This window comes from Vulpes vulpes, chromosome 7, assembly GCF_048418805.1.
Source record: "Vulpes vulpes isolate BD-2025 chromosome 7, VulVul3, whole genome shotgun sequence".
Classification (NCBI taxonomy): Eukaryota; Metazoa; Chordata; class Mammalia; order Carnivora; family Canidae; genus Vulpes; species Vulpes vulpes.
In genome coordinates this window covers 27,912,031-27,933,630 of record NC_132786.1, presented here as the reverse complement: position 1 = coordinate 27,933,630, position 21,600 = coordinate 27,912,031, and the positions used below count along the sequence as shown (strand labels likewise).

The 21,600-nt window shown below is 39.9% G+C and overlaps 1 protein-coding gene across 5 annotated transcripts in view; it reads left to right on the top strand.

The window, feature by feature from the left end:
- The first annotated feature begins 591 nt into the window (after nt 1-591).
- Nucleotides 592-21,600, top strand: part of AP3M2 (adaptor related protein complex 3 subunit mu 2) — a 43,218-nt gene continuing 22,209 nt past the window's right edge. For 2 of the 5 annotated variants that reach the window (XM_072763452.1, XM_072763450.1), the window contains exons 1-8: nt 610-672; nt 2,046-2,389; nt 5,417-5,588; nt 9,617-9,754; nt 12,677-12,762; nt 13,608-13,741; nt 15,079-15,286; nt 15,758-15,902. In XM_072763452.1, coding sequence (XP_072619553.1) covers nt 2,117-2,389; nt 5,417-5,588; nt 9,617-9,754; nt 12,677-12,762; nt 13,608-13,741; nt 15,079-15,286; nt 15,758-15,902 — 1,156 coding nt within the window. In that variant the 5' untranslated portion in view covers nt 610-672; nt 2,046-2,116. Of the gene's footprint in view, nt 673-703; nt 936-2,045; nt 2,390-5,416; nt 5,589-9,616; nt 9,755-12,676; nt 12,763-13,607; nt 13,742-15,078; nt 15,287-15,757; nt 15,903-17,253; nt 19,508-21,600 lie in introns of those variants that run through there. The other 3 variants (XM_025993661.2, XM_072763448.1, XM_072763449.1) reach the window with 3 other exon arrangements.

Genomic DNA, 21,600 nt, shown 5'->3' with positions numbered 1-21,600 from the left:
ATCAGGCAGGTGGTGGCCTGGTTGGGGCTGGAAGAGGCCTCCTGAATCCAGGTCCAGAGCTCTCCATAAGACTCTACAGCCCTTTACTTCACCCGATGCACATAAACGAAAAGGCATCGTGGCTCTCTCTCTCTCTTTTTTTTTTTTTTCATCGTGTCTCTTTTTAAATGCATTTATCTAATGGAAAGGAGTCATTACTGCTCATGCTTTCTTACCCATGATTTCCTACTTGACAAATCCTGCCCTGGAAATCACACTTTTTAGCATCCCCATCTAGGTACCTTCCACGGTTATCTTTACGCAGGCAGCTGCAGCCGCCCCTTTATGACTGGGTGATTCAAGGCCAAGGGGCCCTCGGACTGGTCACGACAGCCAATCAGGGTGCGGAGCCACAGAGCTGCACCAATTGGAGATTACTGAAGCCTCAACAAGGGCCAATTGAGGGCTCGAAGCCAAGAAGACAGTGACTGGCAGACAGCTATCAATCAGAGGAGCGGATCATCGATGTCCAATCAGAGGTTTGTAAACCACGGTCGTGGGCGGTGCTGGCGTGAGGCCCAAGGGCCGGCCAATCAACGGGCGAGCGGCCGCCGGCGCGCGTGCGGGGGGCGGCCGAGGGGGCGGGGCCTGCGGGCGCGTCGGGACTGTGGGCGCTTCGAGGAGCGAGGCTGGGTGAGGAGGGCTGGCGCCCCTGGTCGGGGATGCGGGCAGAGCGTGCATGCACCCGGCCGGGGGCTGAGGGAGGCGGGCGGGGACGCGCGAGGGTCCGGGCCGGGGGCGCGCCGGGCAGGTCCAGAGTTAGGGGATGCGGTGAGATTCACCCTCCTGGCTACAGGATGCGGCGGGGAGAGCTGAGGGAGCGAGTACACGGCTGGGGAGGCGGCCGACGCCGTTCCGGGGGCTGAGGGAGGAGGGGACGTTGTTGCCATGGTAACGTACGTGTGCTGTCTGGCGACCTTTGTCACCGCCTGGAATTGCGCCCCCCTGAAATCCGCCCCCCGCCCCCCCCGCCCTAAATGGCCTCCATCATCCTTCGCTCTTAGGCGGTTGAGGTGGACCAGCACAGAGATAACCGCCTTTAGCAGCCACCCCTCCTTCTCCCAGCCCAGTTACCCGCTCTTCCCCTCCCGCCGGCTGGCTGTCAGCGGGCAGAGGGATTAAGCTTGCCCTGGGGTCCTGGCGTTGCAGGCTTCTGCGGTGTGACCACCTGGGCCGGTTCGCCGCCAGCGCGGGGAGTGGCCAGAGCTGGGCTCCAGCGCGGCCGCCGCCTCCTGGGAGATGCCTAGAGAGCATCCCCCAGGGGGGTTGTTGTAGGGCACCCGGTGCAGAACCTTGTTCCTAACCAAGACCGAGGTGCCGGCTGGCCGTTGACCGGCTGTCCAATAGATTATAGTATAAAGAGAACTAAATGTGGTTTTACATTTTTCTAGTAACCACGTTTTTTTAAAAGGTTAATTTTAATATATTTCATTTAGCCTGATATATCAAAATATCAACGTTGAGTTAATGTTAATATTATATTATTGGTATCTAAAGTTCCTTCTTAAATATAAGACCTTCAGTGTGGTGTGTACTTACAGCACATTTCAGTTCAGACCAGACATATTTCAAGTGCTCAGTGATGGCCTTTAGCTAATGGCTACCGGTTGAGACTAAGCAACCATAAGCATTTCATGTATGTGCGAGTTGTGGCTAAATACATGAAACTCATCAATATTCTTTGAAACTCTCTTCTGTGCAGGGAGCACAGCAATGAGGCAACAAAAAATGTTAAGGCCTGGTCTTTTTTCTCAAGGAACTTCCAGTCCAGTTGAGAACACAGACATCCAAAAATTAAGTCAAATTTTAAATGGTTAGAATTAAGGCAATAGTAAAGATAACCGGGCAGTAAATGATTTGCAGATAAGGTGGCTGATAATTATCCTTAGGAATTCTAGAGGGGGATACTTCAGGCTCTTACGTAGAGGAAGACTTGAGTCTGCTCTTGAAAGATAGGTATGGTATTTTGGCTGAGTGAAACTGACTGTACCTTCTTTTATTTTTAGGGTTGAAAATTGGCTGTCCTGAAGGTTTTCAGACCGAAAAAGACTTTCCTTTCTCACTGACAATCTCCACCATGATTCATAGCCTTTTCTTGATCAACTCCTCTGGAGATATATTCCTGGAAAAACATTGGAAAAGTGTGGTCAGCCGATCTGTTTGTGACTACTTTTTTGAGGCGCAAGAGAGAGCTACTGAGGCAGAAAACGTACCTCCAGTTATCCCTACCCCTCACCACTATCTCCTAAGTGTTTACCGTCACAAGATCTTTTTTGTGGCTGTGATCCAGACAGAGGTCCCTCCTCTTTTTGTTATTGAGTTCCTTCACCGAGTAGTGGACACATTTCAGGTGTGTGAATTTGAGGAAGCTTGTACATGTAAACTGTATGTCTTTGTGATTCTTTTTTCTTTGTATTCAGCTTCAATTAAGGAACAGTTTAATCAAAACTGTGATTGCTCACTTCCTCTCCCATCTCATAAGATTCTTGTTTCTGTTTATTGAATTGGCTACATCTGAAATGGCAAATTGAATACCTTTGAACGTGTTGCATAAGAAAGCCACTCGGTATGATTGTATACAATCATTTTAGTTATATGGAGATTGGAGTTGCCCTATTTTTTGTTCATAAATCAGATGAATTTAGTTTTGGGGTGTTTTGTTTTCTTCGTGGACTTGATGCTAGCCATTGTCAACTACATTGCTTTGAGTTGCATGAAAAAGTGATGAGTGTGTAAAAATATGTATATTTTCAAGAGCTAGGCAAAAACTCAGTAATGCTTGTTTCACTCTGCTTGGCAGACGTAATCTCTGAACCCAAACTTCATTGTAGGTTTGGGTGCTTTTCCACACAGTGTGTCAGTACTAGTGATGAGCTCTTGTTGCAAACTAAGATAAGGTTGGAAATCTTCCGTTCCTGTAAGAATTTAAGTGACACATTTTACAAGACACAGTTTTCACTTTGAGTTTTTCTTTCAGGAATAGATTTGAAGATCTTGGGGAGCAGGGCATAAGGGAAGTGTAAGTAAGTTATACCAGGATGTCAGCACCATTTATATTATAGCACAGGGTTTTAGTCTGTCCAGACTGTGGATTCAAACAGTGGGGTCCCTCCCCCTAAAAGAATTGTTCAAATGCTAACTACTATGGTTATTTGCATAACTCAGACAATAAGTGAAAAGCAAGGGCCCTTTAGTTCAACCTCTGTGTTATGTGAGGTCTGGAATTGGTCATATGAATACAGAAATCGTGGAATCAAGAGATGATGACTCAGATATTATGATGAAATTAAAAAACAAGTCAAAGAGTCCTTTCATTTGCACTCATATCTGTATCACATGTCTAGAACAGCTTTCATCCCAAGAAAATTAAATATATTTTATAATTTTTTTCCCACAAATACTAGCTGGTGTACGATTCTGGGTTTCCAGTTCTCATGTGGCATACTAGTTCCTTCCCACAGTGAAAACTTGAGAATTATAAACCCAAGTATGTGGAAGAAGTAAAAGAAGAACCCAGTAGTTAGGACCTTAAACTTCTCTCATTGGGCCTCATTATGATTTCCACATATGATACTTTACCCCATTCTAAGATTAACAGCCCCTTTGATGAAACCCAGCATTTGCTTCATACTGCTATAGCAATATTATGTAATTTATTACAAGACAGGAAGTGAGAAAAGTTGTTTAATCTGGTGGAAACCACAGAGGAATTTGGGATAATAGTAAAGTCGCTAGCTTGGAAGTCAGGCTTCAGAGCTTGTCATTTTTGAAGGATTTGTTAAAAGTAAATGGATATGCCCTGATTTTAATGTCTTTTCTCTCTGACTGCATTATTTTTTTAGTACTAGAATATGATGGAAGAGTTCCAGCTGTAGAATTGCAAACACTTTGCTATAGTAATTTGTCATACTTTCCAACTGCTCAGTTCACATTATGTCTGATTTATAAAATCTCGTGAGGTGTTTTGTTTATTTTTCAAAAGAAAAGCACTCTTGGGATGGAACTGTCTTGCTCCCCCTCCCCCTTAAATCCTCGTTTTTAAAGAAGAATTCTTGTTTTAGGAACACATTCCTGCCTCTTAAGTGTTCTTGGATATTGGAATGTCTCTGATAATTGCTATTATTTGTGTAATTTAGATCACATCTGGAGTCTGTTCAGTTTTGAATATTGTAATTTTAGGAGCATATTGGAAAACTAGAGCATGTTCAAAGAAATGGCAAGGTGGTAGAACTATCTAAAAACCATATACCACACCATCAACAGTGGAAGAATCAAACAATTTGGAAGAAAAACCATTGAAGTGAAAGCTTGTAGCTGTCTTCAAATAACTGTGGGGCTATTATGTAAATTTGTTCTGTAAGGCAGATCTAGGAAGCAAATTTCAATTTAGCAAAAGAAAAAACTTTCTAATAATCAGAGCATTCCATGAATATAATGGGCTTTCTCAAAAGGGTGAATTTCCCTTCAGTGGATGAATTCAAGGAGGGTTGTATGACCATCTCCGAGGTCTTGTAAAAGATTTGACTGACCCTGCTAAAAGGGCACACCCAAAGACTACAAGCATTCCTTTCTTTTTATCGTGCATCACATTTTGCAAAGCACTTTATAGTTTACAAAGTACTTTCACACATACTATCACTTAATCAGTCATGCTTAGTTCTTATAACATCCCTGTGTGTCCAGTACTATTAAAGAAATCAAGGCCTGAATTAGCAAGACTTTTTCAGTGAATGACATTAAGGTTAACACCTAGGTCTTCTGATTTGGAATCCAGTGTTTTTTCCACAACTCAGATAATTTAGTATCTAAGCCTTTGTTAGTAAAAGCACAAAGCATTCTTAGAATTCTACCATTTTAGAGTAGAAATGATCCAAAGAGATTTTCTGATGTGCTAGTCATCTCCCTCATTTCATTTTATTTCCCTCTCAATCCTTATTTGCTGTATGAATGTCAAGGAATAACACAGCAGAAAGGGTTAAAAAGATTTTCAAGTACAACGTGTATCATATCAAGTATTATTATTTTGCATACTTCTTTCAAATTCTTGTTCATAAGCACATATGATAGTCTAGATTCCATTTTGTATTCTATATATTTTGTCTAATTGAAGAAACTAACCCCCAAAAAGTTAAATGGCTTACTCTTAATTTGTAAAAGAAGTTAGTAATGACACTAGTACTATAAGCCAATATAGTGTTCTTTTTACCAAACTGGGCCACTTAAGAGAACTACAGTTATATTCCCTCATTGTAGAAGAATGTCCTAGAAGCACTGTGTAAACACATGGACAGGACTAGATCCTTATTCTCTAGGAAGATTCTTTCCCTTCATTACAGTCTCTGAATGATTTACATTATATATATTGTATTTTCATCAGGATTATTTTGGAGTCTGTTCAGAGCCAGTGATCAAAGATAATGTGGTTGTGGTTTATGAGGTACTGGAAGAGATGCTTGACAATGGGTTTCCATTGGCTACCGAATCAAACATCCTCAAAGAACTGATCAAGCCTCCCACTATCCTTCGAACGGTGGTCAACACAATAACAGGTATGGAAAAAGGGGAAACCCACAGAAAGCTGCCATCTTGGGTGTGGCTTCCTCCCGGGGTGTGCGTTGTTTTGAGTGCTTGTCTTTGGGGCTCTCTGATGTCCAGGTGTTTTAATTTTGCTCATTATAATCTTTGATTATGACTTGAAATATGTCTTTCTCACATGGAAAATGCCCTGATTTCAATGACAGAATAAAGTGTGCGCCTTTATTTATTTTTTAAAAACTTTAAAGAAATTTTTATTTATTTGAGAGAGAAAGAGTGAGCAGGAGCTGGGGGAGGAGCAGAGGGAGAGGGAGAGGCAGACTCCCTACTGAGCAGGGAGCCAAACATGGAGCTTGATTCCAGGACTATGAGAGCATGACCTGAACTGAAGGCAGATGCTTAACTGAGCCACCCAGGTGCCCTAAGCATGCTTCTTTAAAAAGAGGGCTTTTGTGTTTTTTTGTTTTTTGTTTTTTCTGATTACGGAAGAAACACTTGATTATTATAGAAATGTCAGAGATACAGAAAAGCACAAAGAACTTGAAAATAACTCTTAATCCCGCTTCAGTTTTGACATATATTTTATCTTTTCTAGACAGATAAATAATGATTAGATGCATGGAATTTTTTACAAACAACTCTTGCATATTTTTTAAAACTTTCATCAGTATTTTGTGAACATTATCCCATTATGATACATTTTCTTCTACATGACTTTTAATGACTTTATAATGTTCTCCTATATGGAATAGACCTTAAGTTATTTATTCAGTCCATGTTAATGATGTTTCTGATTTTTTTATTCCTTTAGATAACAAGGAATTTTTTTTAAGATTTTATTTCATTTATTTGTTTATGAGAGACAAGAGAGAGAGGCAGAGACATAGCAGAGGGAGAAGCAGGCTCCCCGCGAGATGCAGGACTCGATCCTAGGACTCCAGGATCACGTCCTGAACAGAAGGCAGATGCTCAACCACTGGCGCCCAGATAACAAGGAATTAACATTCTATATTTAAGTCTTTGTGTACATGTGAGGTGATTTGTTTTCAGTACTATGAATGAAAGTGCTAGATCCAAGGGTGTGCACATTTTAAGGACTTTAATGCATTGTGCCAATCTGATCTCCAAAAAATTTATACTTTCTGTAGTAGCAATTTCTATGTACCCTGGCCAACCCTATCGTTATTAATAATTTTTTCAAAGCTTTGGCAATTTAATAGGTTAGTTATATCTTATTTACACCTCATTTTTTATTATTAAGGAAGTTAAAACCCATTCTAGTGTTTACTGAGTGTTCTTCCTCTATTGTGAATTTACCTAGTTGTGTCCTTTGTCCAGTTTTTCTTTTGTTGTTGAAATGTTTTTCTTTTTTTTATACTAATTTAAAAGAATTCCTTTTGGGGCACCTGGGTGGCTTATTCCGTTAAGTGTCCAGCTCCTGATCTCAGCTCTGATCTTGATCTCAGGGTTGTGGGTTTAAGCCCCGAGTTGGGCTCCATGCTGAGTGTGGAGCCTACTTAAAAGAAAAAAAAGAGAAAAAAAAAGAATTCCTTTCATTTAAGAACATTAAACTAATGTATGTATATGGGAAATATACATGGTAGTTTGTAGTTCTATATATTTTTGAATCCACTGTTATAAATATTTTCTCAGGCAGTCCAGGTGGCTCAGCGGTTTAGCACCGCCTTCCGCCCAGAGCATGATCCTGGGGACCCAGGATCGAGTCCCACGCCGGGCTCCCTGCATGGAGCCTGCTTCTCCCTCTGCCTGTGTCTCTGCCTCTCTCTCTCTATGTCTCTCATGAATAAATAAATAAAATCTTTTAAAAAATAAAAATAAATTATTTTCTCACAGTCGTTGTCATTTAATCATTGTCCATGGTGTGTTTGTTTAGCCACATTTAATTCTGATTTAGTTATATTAATCATTCTGCTTCATTGAGCTCTTACATCTTGGGTCTTGGTTAATATATAAACAAGGAGGGATCCCTGGGTGGCGCAGCGGTTTGGCGCCTGCCTTTGGCCCGGGCGCGATCCTGGAGATCCGGGATCGAATCCCACATCAGGCTCCCAGTGCATGGAGCCTGCTTCTCCCTCTGCCTATGTCTCTGCCTCTCTCTCTCTCTGTATGACTATCATAAATAAAAATTAAAAAAAAAAATTAAAAAATATATATATAAACAAGGATTTGCATGGCATTTTGCAAAGTAATTGAAAAATACGGGGGGGGGAAGGGGGGAGAAAAAAAAGAAAAATACTTTTAAAGAAGTATAAATATGCAGAATAGCTGGGTATATTTTGAAAAAGAGTTACAAAGCTGTTGGACAGATTTGCCTTGTTAAATATAAAGCTGTATTATACATGTAGTATAGGAAATAAAAACTCATAGATAAGTTATAAAAGCCAAGGCAGTTTTGAAAATAAATATTTTTTAAAAAGAACAAGAGCAGAAGAGAAAAATATGTCATATAAGATACATTTTAATAAGTTTTGGTAATTTTAAAAACATAGTATTGACCCAGTAATAGACAAATAGATGATTCTGATAAGGGATAAGGTAGTTCAGAAATGGACCCTTGCTTTTGTAGAAATTTGGTATATACAGATGTCATGTATCTTAGTGTGGGCCAGGAGCAAATTGTTAAATATATTGTATTAGGACAGTCAGCTTTGATTTAGAACAAAATGAAGTCCCCTATTCATTCTGTACACAAAATAAATTCCAGCAAGGTCAAAGAGTTAAATACAAACCTTGTAATTGTTAGAAGAAAACCTAGGGGAATGTCTTTTTGATCTCAGAGAAGGAAGGGTCTTCTTTTTTAAAATGTGTATTTTCTTCTAATTCTTTTATGGTTTTACTTTTGGACTTAATTCTTGAATCCATTTGGGAATATCTTGGTTTACAATATGAAGTAAGGCTCCATGTTTATTTTTCCAAAATTACCTACCAGTTTTCCTAGTGCCATTTACTAGGGCATTTAAGATCACTAAAGTAACCTTTTTCCCTGATTTAAAGTGATATTTTTGTGTTTTACTAAATCACTGTGGATTCTTTGTCTGTTTTTAGGCTTCCTGTTTTATCTGCTTTAATTATTATAGCTTGATGACATGTTTTTATTTTTATTTTTATTTTTTATTTTTTTGATGACATGTTTTTAAAATGGTGCCTCATTTTAAGAAAACACATTTGTTGGGTTTTTCAATATTCTGGATTCATTTAACTCTTAAACGTTTTGTTAGTGCCTGAATCATTTATGAATACTATGTAGTCATTTTTCTGAATCTCTCTTAAATCTAGAAAAAGGTACCTGAGAGTCACTTTTGAAAAGTTGAAATGTTTTGCAAACATGCTGAATATATGTGTGTGTTTAACGTTTCTTTCTTTAGATTAAAAAGATCCAGGTTGCAAGAAAAGGAAATAGATTTTAAATTAGTTGTAATATTTCAGAATTTCAGCATAGAACTTTTGGATTAAAAAAGTTTTTGATGCTTGTGGGAGGGAAAAACAAGGAGTTGATATACAACTCTTAATAGACAGGGAAAGACCTAATTTGTATTCTTTTCCTAAGATTCAGTATAGTAGTAGTAAAATGTGTACATTTTAATACCTAGAAGAAATGCACTTAAAAGCCTACCTTAAACTAGAATATCGTTTTTACCCATGAAAATTTTATATTAATATGTAGCTCACTATCCCTACTGAAAGCCAGTACATTATTTAAGCTACAAGCTATTGTGAAATTTGAGAGACCCAAGTTCAAGTTTCTTTCAACCAAAATATGATATCTATTTCTCAGGTAACTTTTTAACCTTTATTCTGCTCAAATAAGCAGACTAGATGGCGACAAGTTTTTAGAATAGACTGGTTATCCAGATAGAAGTTGAGAAAACACTTATCTTTCTTTTTTTTTTTTTTAAATCCACCAATTGAGTGCATGAGTAGTGGGAGCATAGAACTTCTAGGGAAGTGTTCTATGACTATTATATAATTGGTTACATTTAATTAAATTGGAATTAAATTACAGTCAAATTCATTATTGTAGGAAGCACCAATGTGGGTGACCAGCTTCCTACTGGACAGCTCTCAGTGGTGCCCTGGCGACGGACTGGGGTAAAGTACACCAACAATGAGGCCTATTTTGATGTGATCGAAGAGATTGATGCCATCATTGATAAATCAGGTAGGTGCTTTTATTTATTTATTTTTCCTAAATATTTATTTATTTATTCATGAGAGAAAGAGAGAGGCAGAGACACAGGCAGAGGGAGAAGCAGGCTCCATGCAGGGAGCCTGATGCGGGACTTGATCCCCAGACTCCAGGATCACGCCCTGAGCCAGTGGCAGGTGCTAAACTGCCGAGCCACCCAGGGATCCCCAGGTAGGTGCTTTTAAACTGTTTTCAGAACTAGAAAGACAGTTTCTCCTTCATATACTTCGTAGTATCAGAATTATCTCTTATTCAAGATCATTTTAATTTAGTACCTACTTTGTATCAGGTACTGTGCTAGGTACTGGGAATACACTTAAATATTAATATGCAGATGACATGATCATATATACAGGAATGCCTAAAGACAGTAACAGTAAAAAACTGTTAGAACTATAAACAAATTTCATAAAGTTGCAAGACACATAATCAATATATTAAAAACTATATAAACACAATCAATATATAAAAAACTATAAAAAGGGATCCCCGGGTGGCTCAAGGGCTTAGCACTGCCTTCAGCCCAGGGCATGATCCTGGGGTCCCGGGATCGAGTCCCACGTCAGGCTCCCTGCATGGAGCCTGCTTCTCCCTCTGCCTGCATTTCTGCCTCTCTTGCTCTCTCTCTGTGTGTCTCACGCATAAATAAAATCTTTTAAATAAATAAATAAATAAATAAATAAATAAATAAATAAATAAATAAATAAAATAGAAAATTATTAAAAACTTCCTTTTTTTCCTTTTTAAGATTTGTTTACTTATTCATGAGAGACACAGAGAGACAGGCAGAGACATAGGCAGAGGGAGAAGCAGGCTTCCTACTGATAAGGGAATCCATCGTGGGGCTCGAAACCAGGACTTTGGGATCAAGACCTGGGCTGAAGGCAGACACTTAACTGACTGAGCCACCCAGGCACCCCAAACTAAAAAGTTTCTGCGCAAAAACAGTCAACAGAGTGAAAAAAGCAACCTGTGGGAAAAACTCAAGGAGACCGTGTTAACCTGCAAAAGGATGAAACTGGATCATTTCTACACACCATACACAAAAATAGACTCAAATTGGATGAAAGACCTAAATATAAGACAGGAATCCATCAAAATCCTAGAGAACACAGGCAGCAACCTCTTTGACCTTGGCCACAGCAACTTCTTATTAGATGTGTCTCCAAAGGCAATGAAAACAAAGGCAAAAAGGAACTATTGGGACTTCAAGATAAAAATCTTTTGCACAGCAAAGGAAACACTCAACAAAACTAAAAGACATCCTACAGAATGGGAGAAAATACTTGCAAATGACGTATCAGATAAAGGGCTAGTATCCAAAAATCCTTAAAAAACTTAAACTCAACATCCAAAGAATAAATAATCCAATCAAGAAATGGGCAGAAGACAGGAGCAGACATTTCTCCAAGGAAGACATACAAATGGCCAACAGACACATGAAAAATGCTCCATGTCACTCAGTATCAATGAAATACAAATCAAAACCACAATGAGATGCCACCTCACACCAGTCAGAATGGCTAAAATGAATAACTCAGGAAACAACAGATATTGGCAAGGATGTGGAGAAAGGGGAACCCTCATACACTTTTGGTGGGAATGCAAATTGGTGCAGCCACTCTGGAAAACAGTATGGAGGTTCCTCAAAAAGCTGAAAATAGAGCTACTCTGTGACCCAGCAATTGCACTACTGGGTATTTACTGCAAAAATACAAAGGTAGTGATCTAAAGGGGCACCTACTCCCCAATGTTTATAACAGCAATGTTCACAATAGCCAAACTATGGAAAGAGTGCAGATGTCCATTGACAGATGAATGGATAAAGAAGATGTGGTGTATATATACAATGGAATACTACTCAGCCATCAAAAAATGAAATCCTTCCATTTGCAATGATGTGGGTGGAACTAGAAGCTATCATGCAAAGCAAAATAAGTCTGTCAGATAAAGACAATTATCATATGATCTCAGTCATATGTGGAATTTAAGAAACAAAACAGGATCATAGGGGAAGGGAAGGAAAAATAAAACAAGATGAAATCAGAGAGACAAACCATAAGAGACTCTTAATCATAGGAAACAAATTGAGGGTCGCTGGAGGGGAGCGGTGAGGAGATGGAGTAATTAGGTGTTGAGTGTTAAGAAGAGCACATGATGTAATGAGCACTGGGTGTTATACAAGACGAATGAGTCACTGACTTCTGCCTCTGAAACCAATAATACATTATATGTTAATTAATTGAATTTAAGTAAATTTAAAAAAACCAGACCCTGTTGAGTGAAATAAAAGAGAAGTTCAGAATTGTGAAAAGGTACAGCACTTAAAAGCCATGCAAAGAAACAGAAACCTGCAGAAAGCACTGAGGAAGAGGAGCTAGAAAAACAAAACAGGGTGAGGTTAAGAGAAAGGAAGGAGTGGTCAATAATGACAAGCCACTGAGAGCTCCTTTAAGATAAAGACCAAAAGTGTCCATTTGATCATTGGCAAAGCTCATCGGTCACATTAGGGAGAGCAGTTTCTACTCTGAAGTTTTCTGAATCACTGGTTATGATGATAATCCTGTTTGATTCCAGTACTAGATAGAAAACTTTTAGGGTAATAACTCTGTTATTAATCTTTTATCCCCATTGCTTCATCATAGCATCTCATCCTTGACATACGGTTGATAAATGTTTGGAAAGATGGACAAAGGCATTGGGTAGACGAATTGTGTAGATGGACAGAGGAAAGAAAAAAAGGGAGGGAAGGTGGGAGGGGGAAGACAAAAGCTGAGAAAAGTTGAGAAGGAAAAGAAAGTCAAAGAAGGTGGTAGGGAGCAAATAAGTTGTTCATGGAGCACAGAGATGTGTTGAATAACCTCTTACCTTCTTTTGGTCTTGCTCCTCTCTCAGGTTCCACAATTACTGCCGAGATCCAGGGGGTCATTGATGCCTGTGTCAAGCTGACTGGAATGCCAGACCTTACACTTTCCTTCATGGTAAAATCCTGAGCCACAGGTTCAAATCTCGGGATGGCAGATTAACTGCTTCTGGATAGACAGTGGTGAGAATGGAATGGAACAGTAAGAAATAATTAAGGACAGGGACGCCTGGATGGCTCACTCAGTTAAGCGTCCAGCTCTTTATCTCAGCTCAGGTCTTGATCTCAAGAGTAGTTAGTTCCAGTCCCGCTTTGGGCTCCACGCTGGGCATGGAGCCTACTTAAAAGAAAAAAGAAAAAGAATTAAGGACAGCCACAAAGCTTGTATCAGTCTTGAATTTTCTAAGTAGCTACAGAATTTGTGTGTGTATGTGTGTGTGTTTGAATAAAAACAGCATCTGAGAATGGATAAAGATGTGGTTTATGTATACAATGGAATATTACTCAGCCATTAGAAACGACAAATACCACCATTTGCTTCAACGTGGATGGAACTGGAGGGTATTATGCTGAGTGAAGTAAGTCAATCGGAGAAGGACAAACCTTATATGTTCTCATTCATTTGGGGAATATAAATAATAGTGAAAGGGAATATAAGGGAAGGGAGAAGAAATGTGTGGGTAATATCAGAAAGGGAGACAGAACATAAAGACTCCTAACTCTGGGAGACAAACTAGGGGTGGTGGAAGGGGAGGAGGGCGGGGGGTGGGGGTGAATGGGTGACGGGCACTGAGGGGGGCACTTGACGGGGTGAGCACTGGGTGTTATTCTGTATGTTGGAAAATTGAACACCAATAAAAAATAAATTTATTATAAAAGAAAAACAGCATCTGAATGACTTTCCCAAAAGAAATGTGGGTGTTTAATTCCTACTTCCTGCTTCTCCTTGCCTGATGAGTACAGAATCCTCGGCTGTTGGATGATGTCAGCTTCCATCCTTGTGTTCGTTTCAAGCGCTGGGAATCTGAGCGTATCCTCTCCTTCATCCCTCCTGATGGAAACTTCCGCCTGCTCTCTTACCATGTCAGTGCACAGAAGTAAGCGGCCCTTATAATTAAGAATAGAATCTGTGTCTATGTGTATATGTGGAAACAGTATCCGTAGTGATTAAGGACTCAGGCTCTAGTTACCTGGGTTCAAATTCCAGCTTCTGTACTTACTAATTGGGTAACCTCAGGTGAGTTATTTAACCTTTCTGTGTCTGTTTTCTTATCTGTAAGTGGAAAACAAAAAATGGACCTTGTTTGAAGATTAAACAATCTAAATAGTGCTTAACACAAAGTTGGTACTCATTAAGTTTGCTGCTGTTTTTGTTGTTGGTATATGTCTAAACAAGAACACTTTTTTTCTCAGATTGGAACCTGAGTATACCTGTATTCTATCCTCCTGACTCAAAAGAGCATTAAACTATGCTATGATGCTATGAAAAACTCTAAAAGGCAGTCCAGTCATCTTTGGTCTTGAACATTCTCTTTAATACTTTGTGCAGGGACTTTAGAAGCCCTTGGTAGAAGGTGTGTAATAGAAGGTATATAGACTGGAGAGAGCCATGATAGCTCCAAGCACCAATATTTTCCTGTGTGATTTGTAATAAATAATTTAGGACAGTATCTGTGTGTTTGAGAACAAAGGCTCTGGGCTCAGACTGCCCACATTTGAACCCCGTCTTCAGTACTTATGATCTATGACCTTGGGCAAATTGCTTCATCTTAGTGAAGTATAAGGACCATTATTTATGTATAAAATCAGGACAGTAGCAGTACATACTTCATACTTATTGGGAGGATTAAACAAGATAATGGAGATAAAATATTTAGCATAGCACTGGCATATGAGAGTGTTTAATACATGTTAAGAACTATTACTGAAAAAAAAAAAAGAACTATTACTGCTTTGGTATTACTCTGTGATTTTTCTGTTTCTTGTTCTGTCTCACAACCTACCCTACCTCCCAGGGTTTTTGTGAGGATCAGAGGAAGTCAAGTAAAAGCACTCCCATGTCATGTGAATAGTACTCTCTCAAGTACAAATAATTACTGGTCACATGTCATAAAGTAAAACACAGAAATACAGTGACTCCTAATTTTTATCTCTAATGCCTTTCTCATAGGGTTAGTATACCTTTGATTTTTGTTAATATTATTCAGAGTCATTAGAAGTTAGTTGACTTACTAGACAGCATCTTAGTTTTATAAAAAAAAAAATGAAAGATTACTGGTGTTTTTTCCTGTGCTTATTTTTTAATATAAGGAATAAATTAGGTAAGGAAGGAAAAGCTGTCAGTGGTGGGGGCGGGGGGATGCTTATTATAAAAGGAGAAATGTTGCCATTTTTCCAGTGTAGTAATGTAATGGTGTTTCTGTCTCTACTCCAGCTTGGTGGCAATTCCAGTGTACGTTAAACATAACATCAGTTTCCGGGACAGTAGCTCACTTGGACGCTTTGAAATAACAGTAGGACCGAAGCAGACTATGGGAAAGACCATAGAGGGAGTGATCGTCACCAGCCAGATGCCCAAAGGAGTCCTAAATATGAGCCTCACACCATCACAGGGGACACACACATTTGACCCAGTTACCAAGGTAGGAGGAGAACACACAGGAGGTTTTGAATTGCCGATGTTAAATAGAATTATTTCTGCGGGAGCTCTCCATGTAGACTTTACACCTTATTGAAAAGAACTTAATCAAAGGGACATCTTTTTCTCCTTGAGATAACTTGTGGTGACAAATAGTTTTCTCTATTGAAAACCATTTTAGGGATGCCTGGGTGGCTCACGGTTGAGCATTTGCCTTTGGCTCAGGGAGTGATCCTGGGGTTCTGGGATCGAGTCCCATATCGGGCTCCTTGAATGGAACCTGCTTCTCCCTCTGCCTATGTCTCTGCCTCTCTCTGTCTCTCTCATGAATAAATAAATAAAAACCTTTAAAAAAAAAAAGAAAAGAAAACCACTTTAGAGGCAGCTGGTAATACTATGAACAGATGCCCTGAGGTTAGAACTCAGCCACCTCAGATGAAGGGTTCCACTGTGACTGCTTTGTTTTTCTTTGAAGATGCTGTCATGGGATGTAGGAAAAATAAATCCCCAAAAGCTGCCAAGTTTGAAGGGGACCATGAGTCTTCAGGCTGGAGCTTCCAAACCTGATGAGAACCCCACAATTAACCTGCACTTTAAGATACAGCAGCTGGCCATTTCCGGTGAGTGACTTACAGCCTCAGTGGCTTCATGGGAACAGAAGTAGGACACAGATCTCAGAAACTCTTGTACTGCCTCCCTATTTATGGAGTTTGGTTTCATTACCTGATAGGTAACCTTGAGTAAAATCTCCTCTAGCATTTGTGGGGAACGTTCATCATCCTTACTTTGAAGGTGGCCAAAGTGATCTGACTGCACGTATCTAAGACACAGTTAAGAAGGAAACAGTGGGGATCCCTGGGTGGCTCAGCGGTTTGGTGCCTGCCTTTGGCCCAGAGCATGATCCTGGAGACCCAGGATCAAGTCCCACATTGGGCTCCCTGCATGGAGCCTGCTTCTCCCTTTGCCTGTGTCTCTGCCTCTCTCTCTCTCTGCCACTCATGAATAAATAAATAAAATCTTTAAAAAAAAAAAGAAGAAGGAAACAATGTGTGTAGACAAAGTGTTGATAAGCAGGTGTGTAGTCATCCTGGGCTTGTCACTTTGGAGTTCCCAGGGTTTTCAGGATGGGAAGCCTTCTGCGTTCTCAGCTAGTGACTGAGAAGAATAGTTTCCCCTCCTTTCCCCCAGATTCAGAAGGACTTTCATATTTGCTTTTATTACTATGTGGAACCCACGTCAGCCCGCTGCAGTCTGCACCTGTCTCAGGATGATGGTGATGATAGTTAACTGCCTACGGGGCAGTTACTATGCACCAGGGACTGTTTTAAGCTCATTTCATCTATTTTATTCTTTAATCTTTAGAGCAATTGTGTGAAGTAGGTAGGAGATGACTTCAGCTTCATATGAGGCTCCTATTTTTCTTTACCAACAGAACTTGTCTACGTGGTTAGCATTCATTTAAATTATAAACTCTTTCATCTTTAAACACTTCACAAATTTTAAAGCCCTATGTAGTATAAAATGTATTTTGCTTAGTATTGAGAATGCTTAGGCAGCATTCATTTATTAATTCATTCATTAAGTTATATTTTATATCATTATTCATTAATTTTATTATTGTTAAATCATGTATTCCATCTAATAACTTGAGAAAAACATAGAGGAGTCTTATTTTTCTTTTATCCTTATTTCAGTCCCTGTGTGACTTTTCTGCCCTTGCCACCTTATAAAAAGGTCTTCCAAGTCTTCCAGTAGGATACCTTTTTGTTGGAGCAGTATTTATTAGTGTATGGACCAAGAGCAAAAAATCTGTGAGCTTCAGAAAAGTGAAATAAATCAGGGACAATTACTATTGCTTTTCTGGGTCATTGTTACTCTCTCTTTCCCACCAATCCCTCTGAATTAAAACAAATTTAACCAGACGTCCCACATGCTTCTTTTGAACAATGCTTATGTGTTCCTTCCTTCCAGGACTCAAGGTGAATCGTCTGGATATGTATGGAGAAAAGTACAAACCCTTTAAGGGCATAAAATACATGACAAAAGCTGGAAAGTTCCAAGTTCGAACCTGAAGGGAGAGTTTTGCAAAAAGAACAGTCACGGACCCTTTTCCCTTTCTTACTTGTCTAAAAGTAAAAAATATCATCCTGTCTCCTAGGTCAGTACCCCTTTCTGGACCCACCCGCTCCCTTTTTTCCTTAGCTTTCAGTGCGTGGAGCTAATCAAGGGAGAGAAGGGTCGCCAGGGAGAACCAGCCAGAACTGGAACACAGCACCAACTCCGTCCTGAGAGAAGAAATGTGTGGCGGAGGGCAGAGACACTTGATGCCATATTTAACAGTTTTTAACCTGGTCACCATAGAAAAAGACTGGCCTTTGTTACTTGCTTGGCTTTAATTATCTAAAGCCAACGAACGACTTTTTGTTTTCTAAGGTAGAAAGAAATATTAGAAAGATGAGAAAGAAGGAAAGAAAGCTTGGAAGAAAATGAATGCTAGTCAAGGAAAGGCCAGTCAAGGATCTGATATATGAGGGAGAAGAAAGGAAACAGTGTTGAAGAAGTTTGAGGACACAGGCTCAAGTAAAAGGGGCAGGAAAGGCAATCAGGCCCCACATGGAGGATTGGAAGGAAAAGAGTGGAGTTGGTTTCTTTCTGATCCCTTTACTTTGATATATGTAAAATCATTAGTATTTCTAGAAGTGAACTGGAAACTTCTTAAATTTGAGTCCAGTAATGACACAGAAAACCCCAGTAGAGTCAGATTTTCCCTTGAAGACTGTGACGATATCCAATCAGTGTTCAGATACTAACTACTGTTGGCCGTTGGCACTTGGTCTGTCATCTCTAGTGAGAAGGTGACCTTCCCTCTTCCTGGTGGAGGTTGCCTGAAATGCCCCTTTCCCTAACCCAAAACAATTTACTCACTTTACATTACAGAATTCAGCCTTTTTCCTGTTACCCAAGGACAGTTTCAGAAAAACCAGTCCCATAATCGTAGGACAGCCAGATTTTGTGTCACAGTGTTGGAGTGTAGATGGCCAATTCATTCTTCATGAAGTGCATCATAGCTGTAGCCCAGCGACTCCTTATTTATACTTCTCAGAGCCAGACAAGTGCTGGAGTATAAGCCTTGCTCTCTAATGCTTTCCATCAGTCACTCTGAGTAAAGAGAAAGCTTACTTTATGAGTAAAATGTAAAGGGCGTGGTTAATCCTGGAAGCTGCTCAGTAAAGTTATTTCCTTAGAGTCTCCTGTACTTGACTCTATAATAGATCTATTAATAATATAGATCTACCAATCCATCTTTGTTTCGAGGCAAAAAAACAACCCTGAACCTTTGAATAAAACTGATGTTAAAGATGATGGGCCATGTTGATCTTGTGTAACCCAGTTACACAGAAACATGGTAGCTGAGGGGGTACCTCAGACTTTCCCAATGGGTAATTTTTATTCTAGTTCAATATGCCTATTACCATTTAAATATTTATACAAAAGACAGGTTTTTAAAATTATTATTATAGCTTAAGGAGTGGTATTATGCTCTGATTCATGCATGGAGAAAAATGAAGACCTGTACTCTCCAAACCCTGTAATTTTTCCCTAAAGCCCTGTTTCCAAATACTTAAGCAATTTTGTTTTGCTAGTCTTATCTCCCTACTTCCTGGACTTGTTTTTGCTGCAGAGTAATGCTGCTTTATGGTTTTCCTCTGGGATAAATTGTGTTGTATACAAACAGGTGTGTTTCATACTCCCATCACTCCAGAATTTGTCCTGAATTACTATGTCCTATATACACACCTGACATAGTAGGGGAAACAGCTCTGCCTAGGAATCCAGAATACTTGGAATTACTTCTCCTGTGGGCTCTGAAGGATTTAAGGTTTCCTAGGTGATAGGAAACAACCAGCCTTGGTCCCTGGATATTTTTAGGTTATAAATCCAGCTGTTCTATTACCTCTCAGACAGCTCATCCTAATTTCAAGGGAAGAATTTGACGAAAAATCAAGTATCTAGGGTAGAGGACCTATGAGCCTTAGCATGTGAAGTAATATATCACCTGTGTAGCAGACCTCTGGAGCCCAGTGGAGCATCACCACGACCACTCAGCCACATTTTAGCGTAAGTAGTGCAGGGTGTCCTGGTTCAGCTGTTCAATTCCATATGTGGTTAACGTGTGGAAGTATCTCCTGTGTTTAAATCGTAATAAAGTTGAGTTTTACCAGTCCTCTATGTCCTAAGTGTTTTGTTACCAGGACTAGCAGTAGTGCTAGGTAGAAGCAGTAAGAAATAAAACAATTCAGGATGATACTACTTCTGTCTTTTCAACCAGTAGACCTGAAGCCATGTGTATAATGTGATTCTTGTTACCTCTGGAATTAGGGGATGTTGGTATTAATGTCTTTTTAAGGTGGTAAGAACAAAGGTGAAGATGAGTCATTTTCCCCCAGTGTGGAAAAAATGAAGCCATTAAAGCTTCCCAGTGGCTGTTCTAGTGCTTTCCCCACTCTTGATCTTGGGTTGGTCAGTTCAGACATGAAACAGGGCTTCAAGGTCCTAGAAATCTTAACTGTAGTAAAGATTTCTTGGAAGATAAGTCATGGACTGTCTTTGTAAAGTATGGTCAGTGGTGGTTATTTCATCATCTGTACCGATATCATTTGGTAAATCCCTCGGCCATGAAAAGACTTTAGGACTTTTTTCATTATGAACTACAGTGTTTGGTGTTTATCAATACTCCATCCTATCTTAGTTGTTAACATGTCTTTACCTGTGGTCTGGCTGTTCTGTGGTTTGACCAGGTGAATTTTACAATACTTGTACTTGCCTCTGTGGCCAGTAGGTGGTGACTCAGTGTTAGCAATGGGATTAATTTTTTAATTGTTAGAATTTTAAAAGGGGGAATTGAATTTGAAACTCTTAACCTATCCCCCAAGATTGCAAATAGTGGAAATTGTGTGAGTTTTTGGCTTTTGAAGTTAAATGTGGAACCAAACATTTATGACACTTTTTGATAACCAGACGTAAGGTCTAGAAGGATAGCAGTTTCCATTGTCAGAGTTCCTCTCAGTCTTTACCACTAAAATGTATTGCATAGCTACCCGAGAATCTTTCTTGTCCTTCAGACCTGTTAGTGTCTATATGCTTTATTAACAAGTTGGGGATAAGGAACTATTTAATTTCCCCAATTAATTTAATAAACTATTTAATCTCCAGACATTTTATCCTAAATTTCCTAACTCATGCCAGAAAAGTAAATGTTGTTGTTCTTTGAATGTATTTGAGTGTAATTCAAAGGGCTCCATTTGCTGGGACTCTGCCCTGTAGCTCCGTCTGTGACCTCTTGTGAGCAATTGTCTTCATCTCGTCTATAGTTGCCAGGACTTCACCCAGAGGAATGCTGGGGCCTGTGACTTGGCAATTCCATCGAGGGGGCCTTGCTGTTTGAATTCATTTCATTCACCCAGCTCTCTGAAGAAAGGCTCATCATGCAAAGGGAAAGGGGAGGGGGTAAAACCCACTGAATTCCTGCCAGAGATGCACTAACTAGATGGACTCCTGCCATTGCCATCCTGGAGTGGTGTTTGTCTCAAATGGCTGAGGTGTGCTTCTGTTTTTAAAAAAAAAAACCGGGATCCCTGGGTGGCGCAGCAGTTTGGCACCTGCCTTTGGCCCAGGGCGCGATCCTGGAGACCCGGGATCGAATCCCACGTCAGGCTCCCGGTGCATGGAGCCTGCTTCTCCCTCTGCCTGTATCTCTGCCTCTCTCTCTCTCTCTCTCTCTGTGACTATCATAAATAAAAATTAAAAAAAAAATTTAAAAAAAAACCCACCACTTGCACAGGGGAACTTGTATGTGAGCAGTGTAAGGTTGAGAGAAATCTGACTTCAGTTTCTGTGATCTGCATTTATCTAACTGCTCTGGGTGCTTGAGCATTTCAGTGGTGTTTGGGTTTTGTTCCCCTCTAAATCAAGCTTCTGGCCTTTAGAGAGTCTCTTTTGTGAGCTGGAACTATGTACTTTTTTTCTAAGAACCTCTAAACTGAGCAGTTCTCACAGCCTTTCAAGAGGTAGAGCCAACTGCAACCACCTTTTCTCCTCTGCAGGAAACTGCTGGCATATATCCAACATTAAGCATCCTCAGATTTATTCTTGGATCTGGAGTGGCAGTGATAATACCTGTCAGGCTGCAGCCAGGAATAAGAGTTGCATCTCTAGCTAAGCAAGTAGTCGAAGAGAAGCAGCAAGCAGCATTATTTAAGTAACATACGAGCATGGACTGGTCTGGGAGTTCATTCTTTTTAGTTTTTCTTTTGAGTT